This window comes from Pelecanus crispus, chromosome 12 (genome assembly GCF_030463565.1).
Source record: "Pelecanus crispus isolate bPelCri1 chromosome 12, bPelCri1.pri, whole genome shotgun sequence".
In the NCBI taxonomy this organism is placed as follows: Eukaryota; Metazoa; Chordata; class Aves; order Pelecaniformes; family Pelecanidae; genus Pelecanus; species Pelecanus crispus.
In genome coordinates this window covers 27,978,385-27,997,005 of record NC_134654.1, presented here as the reverse complement: position 1 = coordinate 27,997,005, position 18,621 = coordinate 27,978,385, and the positions used below count along the sequence as shown (strand labels likewise).

General features: G+C 68.8%; 2 protein-coding genes across 2 annotated transcripts in view; both read left to right on the top strand.

The window, feature by feature from the left end:
* The window catches only part of SDK2 (sidekick cell adhesion molecule 2), a 35,311-nt gene extending 33,143 nt beyond the window's left edge, over positions 1–2,168 (top strand). Inside the window, exons 43-44 of the mRNA XM_075720163.1 lie at positions 258–384; positions 1,815–2,168. Of these exons, the coding sequence (XP_075576278.1) occupies positions 258–384; positions 1,815–2,168 (481 nt within the window). The remainder of the gene's footprint in view (positions 1–257; positions 385–1,814) is intronic.
* Positions 2,169–15,017: 12,849 nt separating this feature from the next.
* CDC42EP4 (CDC42 effector protein 4) lies at positions 15,018–15,947 on the top strand. The gene has a single exon (XM_075720074.1). The coding sequence runs from the start codon at positions 15,018–15,020 to the stop codon at positions 15,945–15,947; it is 930 nt and encodes a 309-aa protein (XP_075576189.1).
* The last annotated feature ends 2,674 nt before the right edge of the window (positions 15,948–18,621 follow it).

The window sequence follows — 18,621 nt, the reverse complement described above, 5'->3', positions numbered from 1 at the left end:
GGTTCTACCCGCTGTCCCCCCTGCCACGAGCTGCAGCCGCTGTGTCCCCCTGCCAGCCCTGACGTGCCAGGATGCTGAACAGCCCGAAAAGCTGGGAACCCCCGAGAGCCCGTGGACCACGGGCAGGGTCCTTGCGGGGGGCTCGGCATGGTTTAGGGGTGGTCCCTGAGCCTGCCTGGGGGCTGTTGGCTGGGCTCATCCCCACGTAGCATGGCCCCGAGGGGGGGACCCGTGCTGAGCACCCACCTCTCCCCGAGGTCCCCACCACGGCCCAGCCCCGGTAGTCTTCACTACTCGGACGAGGATGTGACCAAGTACAACGACTTGATCCCCGCCGAAAGCAGCAGCCTGACGGAGAAGCCCTCCGAGGTCTCCGACTCCCAGGTGAGCGCCCGGGGCTGACCGCGGGGATGGGGACCCGGGGCAGGGGGATGCAGGGGCAGGATGGACGGTTCTGGGAGCCCTCCCTGGGCATCAGCCCCGCTGTCTACCCACCAAGATGCCGGTCCCGGTGCGCATTTGGGAAAAGCAGTGCTGGTCCCGCTCCCCTGCCCCAGCCTGCTTTTTAGGCAGCGGCATCCCCCGTGGCTTCACGGCACGGAGCCAGCGCGAAGCTGGCACGGCCACCGGCCCGTGTGCTGGGGATGTGGCACCGCGGGGGGCTCCCAGGGCTGCCGGGGCCAGGGGACGGGAGAGCAGCGGGGTTGGGGACTGTCCCGCTGCCCGGTCGCTGGTGGCAACGGCCGCGGCTCTGCCAACGCCACAAAATGGCACCTTTGTCTCCTCCCGGAGAAACGGGCAGCTGTGGCCGGGCAGGAGCGCGGCCGCGGGCAGCTCCCCGGGCAGGCAGCCTCCGGGGAGGCCGCAGGAGCATTGCCGCCGGGACGGATGCTGGGCATCTGAAAAGATGAGGGTTGAAGCCCAGGGGAAGGTCCCGGGGGTCCCCATGGCTATTCCCGAGCAGGAGAGGGACCAGCGCGGGGGGCCCCCCCGTCGCTGCCTGCACCGGCTGTTTCTTTTGCCTTCGCGCAGCGGATGCCGCCTCCGCTCCCTCTTGCCTGAGCGGGGCTCGAGTGGCTTTTGAGGAGCTGTGAAGAGCGGCGGGAGCTGGCGCGGGCGCGGAGCAGCTTCCCCACCGCCCTCAATGGGCTCTTTGTGCACGGCGAGGGGAAGCTGAATCCAATTACCGCCAGCGGGGAGGCAGGGCTGCCAGCACCTGCCTCCCAAAAACACCCTCCCCACCCGCCCCCGGGCATCACGGCTTCGGGGACCCCCCTGCCGTGGGGCCCCAGGACCCTGCAACCCTTTTGTATGAGGTTTTATTTTGCTTTAGCAAGAGGCGGAAACACCCCAGCGGTGCTGCAGCCATCCCAGCCCCTGAAGTGCTTTGGGATGCGCTGGCCAGCATCCCTAAAAGAGCCACGGGAAAGCTCACCCTATTTTGGGGGCTCAGCCTATTTTTGCTCACCCCCTCATCAACAGGCTGCCCAGAGAGGTGGGGGAGTCCCCAGCCCTGGAGGGGTTCAAAAAACGGGCAGAGGTGGCACTTGGGGACATGGTTTAGTGGGCATGGGGGTGTTGGGTTGATGGTTGGGCTGATGATCTTAGAGCTCCTTTCCAACCTTAGTGATTCCTAGTTTTTACTGTCATTAAAAAATAATCCAGCCACCAAGCCAGGAAACATGAAATTATGACTCTGCCCTTAATTGGTTTGGTGGTGGAGTTGGTAGTGTTGGGTTAATGGTTGGACTGGATGATCTTAAAGGGATTTTCCAACCTCAACGATTCGATGATTCGATGATCCCGTTCTTTAGGGCAGCGACAGCGAGTACGAGGTGGACCCCGGCCACCAGAAAGCCCACTCCTTCGTCAACCACTACATCAGCGATCCCACCTACTACAACTCGTGGCGGCGGCAGCAGAAGGGCATCTCGCGGGCGCAGGCCTACAGCTACACCGAGAGCGACTCGGGGGAGCCCGACCACGCGCCCCTCTCCAACAGCACCTCCACGCAGCAGGGCAGCCTCTTCCGCCCCAAAGCCAGCAGGACTCCCACCCCCCAGACCCCCGGCAACCCCCCTAGCCAGCCCGGTACCCTCTACCGCCCGCCCAGCAGCCTGGCCCCCGGCTCCAGAGCCCCCATCGCTGGATTTTCTTCTTTCGTTTGATATTTAAACAGGAGCAAAAACAAACAGGAGAGGAAAAAAAATATATATTAAAAAAAAGAGGAAAAAAAAAAAAAAGAAAAGCCCCGAGAAATTAAGAAAAGAGAAAAAAGTGGTGAGGGGGAGAAGAGGACGAAGAAGCGAAGAGGCTGAAGGCCCCCGGCGATGGCAGCGCGGCCATGGAGGGCAGCAGCCTCGGGCTCGGTGCCACGACGGGTGTTTCGCTTTTTCGGCAGCACCGGAGCAGAACGCCGAGCGCCTTCCCTGGGGCTGGGGAGCAAAACCCAGCTCCTCTTTTTGGCCAAAGCTTTCTGCGTCACGGACTCCTCGGCCGAGGTGGGGCGGGAGGGCTCGGAGTGCCAGCGGCGTTGCACCGGACTTCGCCCTTGGCACCCACCCCGGGCTGCTGCTGGGCTCCCGCGGGGTCCCATGGGTGCTGCTGGGCTGGGTGCAGGGGCTCTCGCCGTGCCAGAGCCCGGCCGCTCCACCAGCCTCTGCTCGTTGCTGCCCTGATCCGCGGGGACGAGCGGGGACAGAGAGACCCCCGACCGCGGGGGAAGAGGGGCTCTGCTGATTTAAACCCTCTGGATGTGAAACCCCAAACCTGGATCGCCCCCCACCCACCCAGCGCTGGGGAGAAGGGGGCAGCCACTGTGCCAGGAACCCCGGGAGCAATGAATTCCTCCCCCGAGGAGAAGCCAGGACTTAAACCCCAGGAGTGCCCTGCCGGGGTGCAAGTGGTGCTGATGTCCCCCCTGATTTTGCACCCCGGGACTGCGCAGGGGCTCTGGCGAGGGCTCCGCTGGGGCGATGCGGCGACCGTAGTCACCCCTCTGCATTTCTGGTGGTTTGGGGTTGGTTTTTGGTTTTTTGGGTTTTTTTTTGTTTTTTTAATGGGGTTTTGTGCAGAAGTCTGGGAGCACGAGGGGCGCATGGGAGGGGGGCTCCGAGGCCGTTTTGGTGGTCTCTGCGTAGCAAAACCCCCGCAGTGCCTACCGGGGAGCCAGGCACCAGCCCGGCGGGGCCGCGGCGCCCGGGCTGAGCCAAGGGAGATGCCAATAAACAGCCTGAGGATCAGCCCGTCTCGCCTCTCTGTCACCCTGCTGCGGCAGAGAAGGGGCTGGCAGGATGCGTCCGTCCGTCCTGCTGCCCCGGCTGGGCTTGTATCGGCCCTACAGCACCGGGGAAGGAGCCGGGCAGAGGGTGCCGGAGGCTGCGGTGCCGGGATGGAGCCCAGAGCAGCACAGGGAGCTGCGATGGCCGTGTCCCTGCGTGTTGCCATCCCGGAGCGGTGGGATGTGTGGTTGGAGGGAAAGGGGACCCAGTGGTGGGATAAGGGAGGAGGGAGGTGACCCCACTGCACCGACGCTTCTGGCATCGCCTGCGCCCGGGATTTCTCCTGGGGCGGTTGGCAGCCGCCCTCGCTGCCTGCTCTGCCCTTCAGGCCTGGCAGGAAAATCCAGGTGACGCGCTTGGGTTTCATCGCCCGTCACCCCTCCGGCTGCGAGCAGCGTGGGTCTGGAGCCGAGGGCTGGGGAAGGCTGAGTCTGCCGACAGCGCCAGCAAACCCCGGCACCCGCTTCCTTGGCCAGGGGCTGTTCTTTCACCGGGGGCTACCAGAACTGCTGGCTGTGGGGTCTGCACAGCCCCTTGCCGCAGGACGCCGCTGCCGACATGCCAGGGGCTCGGAGCCCCTTGCAGGCACATGCCCGGACCCTCACCCCGGCGTGAGCAAGGGTCTGGGGCTGCTGGGGGGAGCGTTTTGCAGGCACTGCGTTTGGGGACCGCTTGGAGCTGGTGCCGCAGCCCCCCTTCACCCATCCCCTGGGCTGGGGGGAAACCGGGGACGCTGCGGTGGCATCGCTGCCGAGCCGTGGCCACCGGCAGAAGCGCTGTCCCTGCCCCGGTGCTTCGCCGTGGCCCCGGAGCTGGCGGGGAGCAGAGGGCATTTCTGGCAGGTCACTCATCCGACCTACTTGGGAGCTGGCGCCGAAGGGAGCACGGCACCCAGGGGTGCCCGTCCCCTCCCTGGGCGGTGAAGGGAGCCCCGACGCCCTACTCGGGTGCAGACATTTGCACTGGGCGAGGGCAGAGGGGGGGTCTGCGTTTGGCCAGACAAATCCTGCCCCTCGTTTGCAGCCCTGCTCCAGCCCCGGGCGTCCTGGCTTGTGCAAGAGAGACCTTCCTCCCACCGGAGCTGGGATGCTGAGCAACAGGGACACGGGGCAGAGCAGGTCTGGGGAGTGGAGCAACACAGGCGAGCTCCTCGTGCGAGGGACGCTCCTCGTGCGAGGGACGCTCCCCATGCAAAGGACGCTCCCCTCCCGCGCAGGGCATGCGCCAGCCCCTGCGAGCAGCGACGACCCAGCGAGCACCAGCGCGGTCCTCGGACACGTTCCCAATTGCAGGGACGGCGGGATGCAGGTCCCGGCAGGCGGCTGCACGGGGTCTGCATGCGCTCCCTGCCACAGCAGCATGCCGCAGCCCCCGCAGCTGGGGCAGAGCAGAGTCCGGGCCCCGCTCGCCCGCCCAGCTCATCCCTGTCTACGAGGAGGAGAAGCCAGAGGGTGCAGCAACATCTGCGGCAGGTTTGGAGCCGGTGCCGTGCCGGGGAGGTGAAGCCGCCGGCGCGGCTGTGGCCGGAGCAGCCCGGGGCCTTGTGGCAGCAGTGGCGGCGAAGCCAAGTTGAGCCCTTTCTACTCGTGGTTTCCCACAGCTGCCGGATGCGGCACCTGAGGAAGTGGCAGATCCCACATCCCACTGCGACAGCGGGTTCGCCCTCTGCTCCCCAGGGATCCTCCCTGGGATGGTCCGGGAGCCGCGCAGGGCACAAAGCCCAGTGTGGGCACAGCAGAGATGGGCTGAGTGCCAGCGGTGCTACCGGGAGCTCTTGCTCGCCTGTGCTGCCTCAGTTTCCCCACGGCACAGATGCGACCGGACCGGCTGGGCTCGCGGGGGAAGATGCCGTGCTCCCTGCCGAGCACAGCCGCCTCTCTCCCATTTTGGCTTTCACCACGCTACTGCCACAACCGGCTCTTTCCAAAAGTCCCTCCCGCCGCCCCGGCCCCTCCAGGCAGGTCTGGGCTGCCCGTGCCCAGCCCCGCTGCCGCCTGCGCTGCCGGCTCCGTGCAGCAGACAGGCAGGGTGAGCTGTCGGCAGCGATCAGTCCCCGGGAACCGAATTGGCCTTGACGTAGCTCCCGACTGCTGCTCGGCGGTGGCATGCGGTTCTCCCAAGGACAGAGTGCCGCTCGCTTATCACGGCTGGGCGAGCCGAAATGGGGCAGAGGGGAGAAGCTGCACCCCCAGACCTCGCTGTGCGGACGGGGCAGCTCTGGAGCGGTACCCGCTCGCTGCCCCAGGTGCGATGGGGAGATGTTTCTGTGCCCGAAATGGGGGGTTGCGACCTGTAAAGCTGAATTCCGTGATTTATTTTTATTTACTTATTTTAGCTGAAGCCGCGTTGGTGTTGGAGGAGTCGGGTAGTAACAGTTTATTTTCCAGGTTGAGATTAGATCGCGCAAGGAGCAATCAGAGCGAAGAGAAATGCTCGGTGTGCGGTGGAGGAGAAGCAGCCCCGCAGCCTGGGCTCTCCCTTTCCTCCAGATTTCGCCGGTTCCCCGCCAGCTCCCGCGGCAGAGCCGAGCATCCCCACCTTTCCCTTGCCTTGGGCTGCGGGGACAGGGACAGCCCCTCCTGCCACGCCGGGGGCTAGACGGGACTCGGCGCATCCTCAGAGCCCCACGTGCCCGGGGCCCTGCCGCCTCCTGCGCCGTGCCAGGCTGCGAAGCTCACGGCACGGGCAGAGCTGCCGGCGGCGGGGACGGCAGCAGAGCCCTCCCGGGGCGGCGGGGAGAGGAGAACGGCAGAAAGGACGGACCCAGGTCTGTGCACCCTGTCCTGCAGGCATGGGACCCCCAGCCGAAGGGGTCCCTGTGCCAAAGCTGTGCCAGGGGAGGGGGTTTCCACGGCCGCGGTGGGTGCCCGCGGCAGCCCCGCTCCAGGTGGGATCCCTTGCGGGGAAGCCGGGGCGGCTGCACCGCGGCCGGGCGATGGGTTCCCGGGCGGGCGGTGGGTTGTGCGAGCGTGTTCCCCGGCACTGCCGGGCCAGGGGAGCGTGCCAGGTGGGAAAGGCTGCACAGAGAACCTGCCCGCGGCTTGTCCCGGCGCTCGCCCGTGCACCCATGGGTGCCGAGGTGCCAGCGGTGAGCGGGCGGCGCGGTCCTGCCAGGGTGTGCCGGTTATAACCGCTCGCCCCGGCACGGGGAAGGGGTGCAACCCCACGTCTGTGGGTGCAAGCTGGCGTCCGTGGGGTTGGAGGGGAGGTTGCCGGCAGAGGCCAGCGCTGGGCCCTGGGGCTGGAGGGATTTGGGGGGGCTGCGGGGGCAATGTCCCATTCCTGGCACCCTGGGGTGTCCAGGCGGCCATCCCCATGCCCTGCTGCGGCACTGGGGCGCGGGGAAAGCGCCCGGCTCCCCAGGCAGCATCTCCTGCGCGGCCGAGGCAGCGTCGGCAGACAAAGCTGGCAGGCGCTGGCGGCAGGAGGAGGGGACGGGGCTGCTGGGAAACTCGGGCGCTTTCTCCCTGCCCTGCTTTTCAAAGTGCTTTTCAATCCTTTTTTTTTCTCCTCCGCTTTCAAAAGCTGCTGAGAAGCAGTAAAAGGAACCAGCGACGGGTTCGGGAAGGGTGAGGGGGATGCAGCCACCCGCTCCGCGCTCCCGAGCCTCCCAGCACCCCGACCTCGCTGCCGTCTCCCCAGGGCCGCATCCAGCCCCGGGGCTCTGCGTGGCCAAGCTGCTGCGGAGGAGAGGGGAGGGGGCCTGTCTCTCCCAGGCAGTTTTTTGAGTTGAGTGGGTGCCTGCTCTTCCCAGCCGGTGTTAGGCCAGCCTGCGGGAGCCTTCCCCGGTGGCTCCCACCAGCCGGATGATTTTAATCCCTCCTGACTGCGCTGTCTCAGCCAGCGCCGTGCTCCCATGACGGCGAGCATTGCCGGTGCCGCGCCGGCCTTCGATTAACGTGCCGATCCATTAACACGCGCTGGCCCCACACCGGTAGGTAGAGCTGCCGGCGGGGGCTCCGGCACTCTGGCAAACCCTCCTCCTCTTCCTCACCCACCGGCAAACCACCGCCGCATCCAGCGCTAGCTCCCAGGGGACCCCTGCTCGACTGCGGGCGCGGGGTTTTGCCTCCTGCCTCAGTTTCCCCCGTAGGAAAACCAAGGAAAATAAAATTTGCTGAACAATCCAGCTATGGAAATGGCGCTGGTGCGAGCCGAGGAAGCAGCGCGGCCTGGGAAGCAGACCGCAGGCACCGGCGGAGGCAGGGTGGGTGCCGGACCCCCGGGCTGCGGGCAGAGGCCGTGCCCTGGGTGTTTTGGCCACGGTGCTCAGTCCGGCAGAGCCTCTCCACCGTGCCGACCCAGGCTCTCCGCAGTGCTCCGCAGGAGCAGCGGCTCTGTGGTTATGCCGCGAGCGGCCCCCTGCCCTTCCCACGGTGGGAAGCATCTGCACCCATGAGCCATCAAAGCGCCCGACGCTGCCCAGCCCCGGCTGCCGCCGCCGCAGCCGTGGCCCCCGGCTTGGTGCCGCCAAACCCGGGGAACGGAGCTCCTTGCACCGGTGCCATGAGAAATCTTTGGCCTCCCGCAGCGGCGTGCCCCGGCACCCGAACACGGGGCATCCCAGGACCCCACTCACCACCCGCCTCCGCCCCAGCCTGGCTCCCTCCGCAGAGGCACCAGACGCTCTGGAATATGCAAGAAACGCTGCATTAGGCAGATTTGGGATAATCTCGTCTCTCCCACCCCTTTTCTCCCACAAAGGTCTCGCCTTAATCCCCGAGAGCGGCTGCGCAGCCCTGCACTCTCCCTTTCAGCACATCGCCAGCGCCGGGGGGCCCCGCCAGCGCGTCCGGGCCACGGACCACCCAGCCGCCCCACGGCCTGAGGGGTCCTGCAGCCCCTGAAGGGGATGGAGCAGGGGGGCTGGCTGGGGACCGAGAGCTGGGGGATGGTGGAGGGCGAGTGTGGGTGCTGCAGCCTCGTGGGGGTCATGGTCATGAGTGGAAATGGGACACTGGTTGCTGCCCCCGTCACCCCCCACCTCTCCAACCCCCCGCTGGTCTGCCGGGGGTGCAGCCACCCCCCTGCTCTGCCCCCGGGAGCCCACTCGGGACCCCCCCAGGGGATCTGGGACCACTCACCCTATGGATCACCATGCATGGAGGGGCCCGGGACCCCAATTGGGACCCCCGGGTGGGATCTGGGACCCCTCACCCCCACGGATCTCTGCACATGACCCCACTCGGGACCGCCTCCAGGGATCTGGGACCCCTCACCCCCTGGATCGCTGCACACTGAGGGGGCCGGGACCCCACTCGGGAGCCCACTCAGGACCCCCCAAGGGATCTGGGACCACTCACCCCTGCAGATCTCTGCACATGGAGGGGCCTGGGACCCCACTCGGGACGCCCCCGAGGAATCTGGGACCCCTCACCCCTTCAGATTGCTGCACACAGAGGGGTCCGGGACCCCACTCGAGACCCCCTGAGGGATGTGGGACCCCTCACCCCATGGATCACCGCACACGGAGGGGCCCGGGACCCCACTCAAGACCCCCCGAGCGATGTGGGACGCTTCACCCCATGGATCACCGCACACGGAGGGGTCCGGGACCCCACTCGAGACCCCCCGAGGGATGTGGGACCCCTCACCCTGCGGATCGCCGCACATGGAGGGGCCCGGGACCCCACTCGGGGGCCCCCCCGAGGGATCTGGGACGCCTCACCCCGTGGATCGCCGCACACGGAGGGGCCCCGGACCCCACTCGGGGACCCCCCCGAGGGATCTGGGACCCCTCACCCTGTGGATCGCCGCACACAACCCCACTCGAGACCCCCCCAGGGATCTGGGACCCCTCACCCCGTGGATCGCCGCACACGGAGGGGCCCAGGACCCCACTCAAGACCCCCCGAGGGATGTGGGACCCCTCACCCCATGGATCACCGCACATGAAGGGGCCCGGGACCCCACTCGGGACCCCTGGGAGGGATGTGGGACCCCTCACCCTGCGGATCGCCGCACACAGAGGGGCCCGGGACCCCACTCGGGGGCCCCCCCCGAGGGATCTGGGACGCCTCACCCCGTGGATCGCCGCACACAGAGGGGCCCGGGACCCCACTCGGGGTCCCCACCCGGGGTCCCCCCCCGGGCCGCACCCGGGCCCCGCCCCCCGGGCAGGACGGGGGTCACCGCCCCCCCCCTCGCCCCCCTCGGGTTTGAATGGAGGGTGTGGGGCTGCCCCGTGACGTGGCGCCGCGCCATTGGCCCGGGCGGGGCGATGACATCATGCCGGCGGCGGCGGCGGCGGCGGGGGGCGCGGCCTGGCTGGGGCTCGGCTCGGCGCGGCGCGGCTCGGCACGGCCGGGGGCCGGCGGCGGGGCCCGGCCGCCCAGGTAAGGGGGGTCCGGGGCACGCCGGGGCGCGGCGCGGCTCGGCTCGGCGCGGGGGGAGGCAGCCGCGCCCCGGCTCCGCTGTTGTCCGGCGGCGGGCGGGGTCCCCGCGGCTGCGGGGCAGCCCCGCTGCGGTAGCGGGCGGGGGGCGGCGGGGACCCCCCCCCCGTCCCCAAGCACCCACCCGCGCAGCGGGGCGTGGGGCCGGTCCGCGGCGCGGGCGGCCGAAGGGGTTAACAGGATGCGTGCTTGCCCGGCGTGGGGCCACCGGCCCCGTTCACCCCGCCCCGGCGATCGGTGGCCGCTGGGCCCGCGGCTCCCCGCGGCTCCCCGGAGCCCGACGGCGGGGGTCGGCGGTGCCCGGAGCCGGCGCTGGCCGCAGCCGGGGCGGTGGCTGTCCGCGGCCCTTCTCGGAAAGGCTGATCCTGGAGCGGCTCCAGCAGCGCCCCGGGGCCGGCCGGGGCTGGGCGCAGGCGGGTGCTGAGTCAAGGCCGCCCGAAATCCCCCTCCAGCTCATCCTCCTGCAGCCCGGGACCGGGCCAGGGCTTCGCAACCGGCGCTCCCGCACCGCCCGCCATCCCTGGGCAGCGCCCGCCGGCACCCATGGGTGCCCTGGGGAGCGGGGACCGGCCCAGCTCTGCAAGCCTGGCCACGGGGCTGGCTCCCAAACCCGCTCCGGTGCCCGCAGAGCCGGGGGCTGGTGGGCAGCGAGCGCTCGCGGGGAGCCGGACGCAGCCCGCGCCGCCCTGGTTTGACCCCGGCGGTAGCGGCGTTAAGGATAGATCTATAGAACCTATAGATTTGGGGAGGCTGCTCTAAAGGGAGCTGGGATCGTTGGCGGTCTCGGTGGAGAAACTGAGGCACGGGGCGAGGCGGCGAAGGGAGCACGGAGCTGCGCACCCCGCGCCGGGGCTTTCTCCCTAGCAGGGCTCACGGTAAACAAGTCCGGTTTGGCCACAGCTCCCTCGGAGACCGTGGAGCGAATCCAGCGGAGGTTTAGCACCGAGGAGCTCGGGTGGGTTTGGGTCCTGGGGCGGGGGGAAGAGCGAGGCTGGCCCGAATCCCCGTGGCCGGGGCCAGCCGCCCGGCTCTGTGCCACGGGCTGACCCGGTGCCGGGGCTCCCTCCGCGGCCCCGACCGGCAGCCGCACGCCGCTGCGTTGCGCTGACCGCGGCGGTGTCTCTCCCTTTGTTTCCCCGGGTTTTGTCGCGAGCGCAAGCGGCGGTCGCGGGCCCCCCGAGCCGGCTGGCCGCGGGGTGCCAGGCCCCGCCAGCAGGTAGGGCACTGCGGCCGAGCTGTGGGAAGCCTGCCTGTTTACTTCCCGTCCACCCCAGCGAAACCGCAGGAATTTGGAGCCCGGCGGAGGTCGGGAGGTCTGTTTAGCCCCGGTATCCTGTCGGACCCCGGCCAGGGCCTGTTGTTGTGAGAGACGGAGCCGAGACCAGCGAGGAGGTAACCTTTCCCCCCGGAAACGTCCCCTCCTCGCCCTGGAGAGCCGCGGGCCGGTTCACGGCCCCGTAGCAGGAGGATTTATGGTCCTGTGCGTGTTCTGGCGTGTCCTGCTAATAGTTCTTAGCTGAACTCTGACTAGCTCCCGGTCGTCAGCAGTCCCTCGGGGAGCACCGCTCTGTTTTTGGCACCGGCGTGCCGGCGCTGGGGCGGTGAGTTCCCCGGCTTGGCTCTGATCGGCGCGCCGATAGCCCTGGCGAGAGCCGAGCTTCGTCTCCCGCCCCGGCGAGCCGTCTCGCTGGCCCCGGCTCTGACGCTCGCTGCCGGCTGCCTTTCCGCTTCCAGAGGCGCTGCCGGGGCTGCTCTGCGCATCCCACGGCTGAACTGCAGGCAGGGTCCCGGTGCCAGGGACAGGACCAGACCTGTCACCCGCGCCGGGGAGGAGGCCATCACCGGGGCGCCTGGGCTGCCCGCACTAACAGGACCGTCTGCCCCCCGGGCTTTGGGAAGACTCGCCAGGGAGCCCGACGCGAGGGTGTGACAGCGGGCTGGTCCCCTCCTGGGGCCGGAGGTGGCAGGGTGTGATCCGTGCCCTGTCTCCGGCAGCTGTCTGCCAGGCAGCAACATCAAAGAGCCGCCTGAGCCGGATCCCCGGGCGCCAGCGCGCCGGAAAGTGGGACTCGGGCGCACGGGTTCTCCCTGGCCCCGGGTGGAGCGGGGGGAGCCCAACCGGTCCAGCGCAGCCCCTGCCCCAGCGCCCGGCAGGGTGGGGAGAGCATCCTCTGATCTCTGGGCTGGAGGGTGGTGCCTGGGGTGCTCCGCGCAGCGAAGCCGGGAAGGCTCGTTTGGAGCCGGCTGGGCCGGCCGGGATGCTTTCCCCCCCTCCTCTGTGAGTTTGGCTCTCCCAGCCCGTGAGCGGGACGAGCCGGGGACAGGATGCGAGGACTCGGCGTTTCCCCCATGCGCTGTCCCCTTTCTTTAAGCCACTGGTGCCCTCCGGTCCCTGCGGGTGACGGGTGCCGAGTGGGATGAGACGGGGAGGATGGAGAGGGCTTGCGGGAAGCCTGCACCATCAGGGCGTACGGACCCCGCTGCCCGCCCTGCTCCCACCCTCCACGCCGGCTGCAGGACCCCTCTGTCCTGCACCCAGCCACCTATCCGCAGGGGAAATCGCGTCCCCGGGGAGCTGAGGCTCCTGCTCCTTGGAGCTCGTGGTCCCAAAGGGCTGAGAGGGCAGGTGGGAAGTAGCGCACGGTCTCTCCGCTCACGTTATCCCTCTTGTCCTCCAGCAGCGTTTGCAGGTCCCGTCCCCTCCCCTTTCCCCGAAGCCCTGCTGGGACTTGGCCGCGCTCTGGGCTCGCTGCCCCAGGACGGGCAGCGCTGCCTGCCAGCCTGCCTGCAAGATCTCTCCGGTTACAGAGCCGCTTTCCCTGGTAGGTAGCTGGAGAGGTGGCGGGGAAGCCACCCTGGCCTGGTTTCCTTTGTGAAAGTGCTGGCAGCGAGAATGTCACAGGATCCGCTCTCCTCTCCCGAGCGAGAGGAGGAGAAAAGGGCTCTGTGTCCCGCTCCCCCCCGGGGCAGGACGGGGCCGGCAGCCGGGCTGTGCAGGCAGCGGCGTCCCGCCGCGCTGCTGTCGCCGCTCGGAGCGGGCCGGGAGCGAAGCCTTGACGAACGGGGAGATTTCAGCCGCTACGAAAAGGCTTCGCGGGCGGGAGCGCCGAGGGGGGACACGGCGGCTTGTTTGGAGGCTGGGATGGAGAGCTGCTGGCCAGGGAGGCTGCCGCGGCACGCCGGTAACGCTCCAACCTCCCGGTGGCCCCTTCGCCGAGGCTTGCGAAGTATCTCACAAATGCTGAACTTGGCCCCGAAATCTAAATAGAAGGGAGGGACAGTCCCCAGATGGCCTAAATCAGCAGCACGGTTGCCTGGCCTAGCTGGGGAGCTCGCCAGGAGTGTTTGTTTAATGTAAAACCAAAGGCTGGAGGAATGCCGGCCTGAAAGGAGACCTTGCGAGGGGAAAATGTCTGTGCCGCGCACATGCACGCGCGCTCAGCTGGGCGCGCGCGAGATCCCGGCGAGGGGAGCGGGGCTGCAGCGAGCTGCTTTTCCGCATTCGGATGGGGCGAGGGCCAGGGGGAAGGAGTCCGCTCGGCTCCTGGCTCGAGGGTGTGGAGGTGGCGGCGCGGCTGCTCCATCTCTTCCCCGGGCTGCTGGGGATAAACCGCGGGCTCCCTCGGCTGGAACCCCCGCGTGCCGTCGCGTCCCTGGGGCTCTGCTGCAGCAGAGTCGGGCTCTCGCCCGGCCGAGAAGGCTGGTGGGATCCTGCACGGGGGCGGGTGGGGAGCGCGGCCGCCGCCGTGCCGCGGGGCACGTGCGCCCGTACGGAAGCTGTGCACGGGAGGGCTGGGCACCGGGACTTTGCACCCGCGTGGGGTCAGAGTCCGTCCTGCCTGCGTGGGGCTGGCCTGCCTGCAGCCTGCCGGAGGCCCCGCTGCCGCGGCGGGGGACGGACGGGTATCATGGGGCAGGTTTGGGAAGGGGTGGGAGGCGGCAGCCCTTCCCCAGCTGTGCCGGGAGCTGTGGGGCGGACGCTCCAGCTCCCTGCGGTGTCCGGCTGAGCGGGTACAGGGCTGGCTTGTGCCGGGACCACGCTGCCTTTTGCGGGGCTGGGGCTAGAAGGGCCAGGGCTCACTTCTAGCCGACCCCACGGAGCCATTCGGCTGTACCGTGGGGCTGGGTGGGCAACGGCGGGGACACGGCCCCCGCCCCGGTGGCTCGCTCAGAGGAGAGACGTCGGTCCCTTCCCCATGCGTGTCATGGGGCTGCAGCGTTGCTGGCGGTGCCCAGAGGGAGGAAGCCGGCGGCTGCGAGCCCTTCCTCCCCGTCAGCCTCTCCCGGGACCACCTGGGGCTGCCTGGCGCCAGGGGAAGCGCGGGATGCGGTGACGTGGTCCTTGTCCTCGTCCCCTCCCGCGGGGCCACGGGCGCTGGGCTGGACTGCTGGCACCGAGGTGGCCACAGGAAGGAAGAACCTCTCTGCATCCCGGTCAGCCAAGGCCCTCGTCATCCCTGCCGCCAGCTGCCACCCCTGAGTCACAGCGGTGACATTGAGGTGGCCGGGGAGGGTGGGCACGGCCGCGCGTGGGCTGGGCGCCGGGGTGCAGCGAGGAGCAGCGCTGGAGAGCTTTTGGGGTGCTCGAGGGCAGCGGCAAGGCCACGTCCCCACGTCCCCATCCTGCCAGGCACGGGCGCAGAGGGGTACCCGCGGGGTGCCTGGCCCCCGCCGGCACGCCGCTTGGCTGGCGGTGCCTCCCGGGGGCTCTACGCCCTCCTCGCACACTTCCTGCCGTCTGTTTCCAATTCCTCCTGGCGTCTGCTCCTCCCTGCTTTCTTCCAATTAAAAAAAAAAAAAAAAAAAAATCCCAGGCATCTTCTCGGCGTGCGGCTCCCAGAGCGCGGCTGTACCCCGCTCCGGCAGGCTGGGGCTGCGCGGGGAGGGGACGGTGGGTGCCCCGTGGCCCTCTTCGTGCCCGTTCACGTGGGGCGCGGGGTCGGGGGACCGTCCTGCAGCACCCCCCGTGTCCAGGTCTTGCGGTCCTTTTTGCGCGTCTGCTCCGTGGACGGGGTCTGGGACCCGCTCGTTTAGGGGGTGTGGGGAGCTCGGGGGTGTCTGGGGACCCGTCTCCCGTGGAGCCATGTCCCATGTGGAGGCCATTCCCGGGGGAGCGGAGCGGCTGGCGGGGATGGGGTCACGTTTGGCAGCCCGCCGTGCCCATCCGTGTCCTCGGAACCTGACCGTGTCCCTCTCTCCTGTCCCCTAGGAGCGACCCATCCGTGACGCCAGTGGGAGCCCAGCTGCAGAGCACCAGCTCTGAGCACCGGCCGGGTCCGTGGGACGCACGGCTCCGTCTCGGCCGCCCCGGCGCAGCGCGGCGCGGGCTCTCCCTACCGCGGCCATGCCGATCCTCAAGCAACTCGTCTCCAACTCTGCCCACTCCAAGCGGCGCTCGCGGGCCGACCTGACGGCCGAGATGATCAGCGCGCCGCTGGGAGACTTCCGCCACACCATGCACGTCGGCCGGGCGGGGGACGCTTTCGGGGACACCTCCTTCCTCACCAGCAAGGCCGGGGAGCCGGGGCCAGAGGCGGGTGAGGAGCCAGGGGCCTCCAAACCCAGCCTGCTCTCCCGCCGCTTCCGCAGCAGCAAGCGCTCGCAGTCGGTGACGCGAGGTGACCGGCGGGACATGCTGGGTTCGCTGCGGGACTCGGCCCTCTTCGTCAAGAACGCCGTCTCCCTGCCCCAGCTCAACGAGAAGGAGGTGGACAGGAGCGCGGGGCAGCTGCCCAAAAGCCTCTCCTCCAGCCCCGTCAAGAAGCTGCCCGAGGAGGTGAGCCCCGAAGAGCAGCAGCGCCCAAACGGGGCGGCCGCTGGGCCGCTGAGCCCCGGCTTGGACGAGCGCGACTTCGGGGACATCACGGAGCTGCCCATGGTGGTGGCCAAGAGCGGGGCTGGCATGAAGCACGCCGAGTCCATCATGTCCTTCCACATTGACCTGGGGCCCTCCATGCTCGGGGACGTCCTGAGCATCATGGATAAGGAGCAGTGGGAGCAGGATGAAGACCCCGAGGCGGAGGAGAGCCGTGAGGAGGCGGCGGATGCCGCCCTGGCCGGCTCCCCGGCGGCCGCGGCAGCCCCGCCGAGCCAGAGCCCGTCCCGCAGCGCCGGCGGCCGCTGCCCCAGGGACAGCAGTTCGGCGTCCAGCTGCGCCTCGGGGCCGGAGGAGCGCAGCCCCGTCCCCGGGCCCCCGAGCCACCGGGGCCCCCCGAAACGCCCCGACAAGGAGTTCTCGTTCGCTGACGAAGACGACGACGAGATCAGAGTATAAAAAGGCGGACGGCCAAGCCGAGGGGTCTGGTTCTCATTTGCGGTTGCTTGGACACGGGGCCGAATACCCCGGTGCTGCAACGGGTGGCACCGGGGAAGACTCAATTCCTCGCTCGTTCCCTCTCCCCGTCCGGTGGTGGACATGCCGGGGCAGGACAGCATCTGCGCCCGGGGCCGGGGCGGCCCTGACGCCTCTTGGCTCCTGGAGAGCTCCAGCACATCCCGGGAGGGGAAAGCAGACTCAGTTTTGGTTCTTTCTGTTGGACTTTGGATATTAGCTCTTTTCTTTCCCCCCCCGCCCATGTAAAGCAATATAGGATCAAACAAGACGAGGCTTTGAAGTTTTAGCCCCTTTAGTAATATATGTAATTTTTTTTTTTCCTGCCGTATGGTTTTTACTGCTCTCTGATTTGTACTTAACTTTCTTTACTCTCGCTTTTGGTTTTAACGGAGGGGAGATTTCCCATGAGGAAGGACTTGGCTCTGGAGCTCAGAGGGGGCCTGGGACCGTGAGTGGCTCCAGGATTTTGGGGACTTTCTGCAGACCGAGCGCCCCGTGCCGTGGCGGGGGGCTCGCTCCCCATCCCTCTGATGGATGGATCCATCCCAGATGCCTGCCACTTCAAAAAGCCTGGGGGTCGCAGGAATGCCCCTGGCTGCTCCCGGGGATGCCGATGGGACCGTGGGTCTGTCCCCCGTGGGAGGAACGCCTGGGACTGCCCGTGAGCCAGGGCGAGCCCCGGTGTCCTGCGTGCCAGGCGGTCGCCGTCGCGGTGCCGGTCTGGCTGCGCGGTGCCGACGCCGGCCTGGTGCAGGCAGGTGGAAGAGGAGGGTTTTATACCATGTATGTACAAATGCAAAGAATAAAAGGAAACGGTAGTGACAGCAGCGGCCTGAGTTCCTGGGGGACGAGACGCGTGGGGATGTGAGCGTTTGCGCCGTGCCGCGCAGGCGGGGACCGGCTTTGCGCTGCCGCTGTCGCCGGACCCCGTCCTGCCGCCTCCATCTTTGCTGCCTGTCCTGGCCGGGGTCCTGCCCGGCGGCTGGTCCCCTGGCCGGCGTTTTGGCACCTGCAGTGGCCGTGCTTTATCTGCCCGGCGCGCGGGGCTGCCTGTGGCGGGAGGAAGCGGGCGAGTTCCCGCTGGCCGGATCTGGCTCCGGGCTGGGACCCTCCGGCCAGCCCGGTTCCTGCCAAGGGATGGCTCTGCCAAGATGCCGCTCTCCTTCCCCGCAGCCCCGCTCCCTGCCAGCCAGGGAGGAGGGGAAGGTGATGGCAGGGCAGGACTGGCTGTCCCTGCTCCCACGGGCTGGGGGTGCCCCGGGTGCTCCCGGCCCCGCGGGGCTGCCGTGGCCGCTGCCGACCCCGGTGATGGCGGATGGAGGGGCTGCGAGCGGGGTGGGTTGCTCCCGTCCCGTGGCCAGCTTCCCACAGCTCTGCCGGCATGGAGGGTGCCGTCCCTCCCCGGCGCTGCTGCTGCAGCTGGGCTGCGATGGGGCGAAGCGCTGCGAGCAGCCCCGGAGCCCTTCCCCAAGCGGGGCCGGGCTCTCCTCGCCGGTGCTGGATGGGGAGGAAAGGATGTGGCCCTTGCAACATTTCCTAGCCCTCGCTGGGGCTGGGTGCCCCTGCCATCCCGGAGGGATCTCCCCCGGTGAAGCCGGTGGGAGCGGGCGAACGCTGTGCCGCAGCGGGGACACAATGGGGTCCTGTGCGCGCGCCAGGGCCGACGCAACACCCCGCGGCGTGGGACATTGGGCTATTGTGCGGGTTGGGGAGAACAACAGCAGCTGCAGCTGGTGGGGCTGAGCTCACCGGGCTGCCTCTGCCGCGGTCGCCGCAGCGCAGCCCTCCCGCCCTGTGCCAGGGTCCCGCGGCCGCTGCGCCTGCTCTGAGCACCCATCTCCCGAGCCGATGGTCCTGGTCTCTGCTCCTGGGAGGTCACCAGGCTGCCGTGGGGACCTGGCTCCTCTTGTCGCTTAACGATGCTCTGACACGGCGCAGCGGGGCAGCTCGCCGGGGTTTGCACCCCCCTCCCGGGACCCCCTCGCTCCCCGGGGCCTCACCGGTGCCGTGGGGAGGGCAGAGGCCCTGGGGCGACCCGGCACTGGCTGCCTGCGACCCGTCACTTGGCAATGGCGATCTTTGTGATGCCTGTCAGCTCCAGCCTCCTGCTTGGCAGCACCGCGCTGCCGGGAGCCGACGGGGCAGAAAGTGCTCGCTGAGCGCGTGTGGGACGTGGCCCCACTCGATGGGATGGGACAGTGGCTCCAGCACACCGCGAGGAAGCGAGCACGGGGCCAGCGCAATGGGTCCTGGGCTAGTGGGGAGTAATGCCAGCATTGCTGCAATGCCAGGAGTGTCTGGCCAGTGCCTGCTGCAGGGGAGGGCAGGCTGGCCGGGCTGCACCCAAAACCCCTCCATCTGCACAGCACGGGGTGGGCGTCTCGGTGCGGGACCCGGCGTGTGCGCGGGATGCGGCTGGCACGACCGCTCGGTGCCGGGTGGGTGCACAGCACCCGGCGCAGGGCTGCAGCCGCGACACCCGCAGGCAGCGTTCCGGCAGGCGGGCAGCGCTGCTCCAGCGCATTTATAGCTAGTGACAGAATGGGAGCAGGTCTCCATCCCCGATGTGTCAGGCCACGTCGCTCCGGGCGCGTGCCGGGGATGTGCGTGGCTG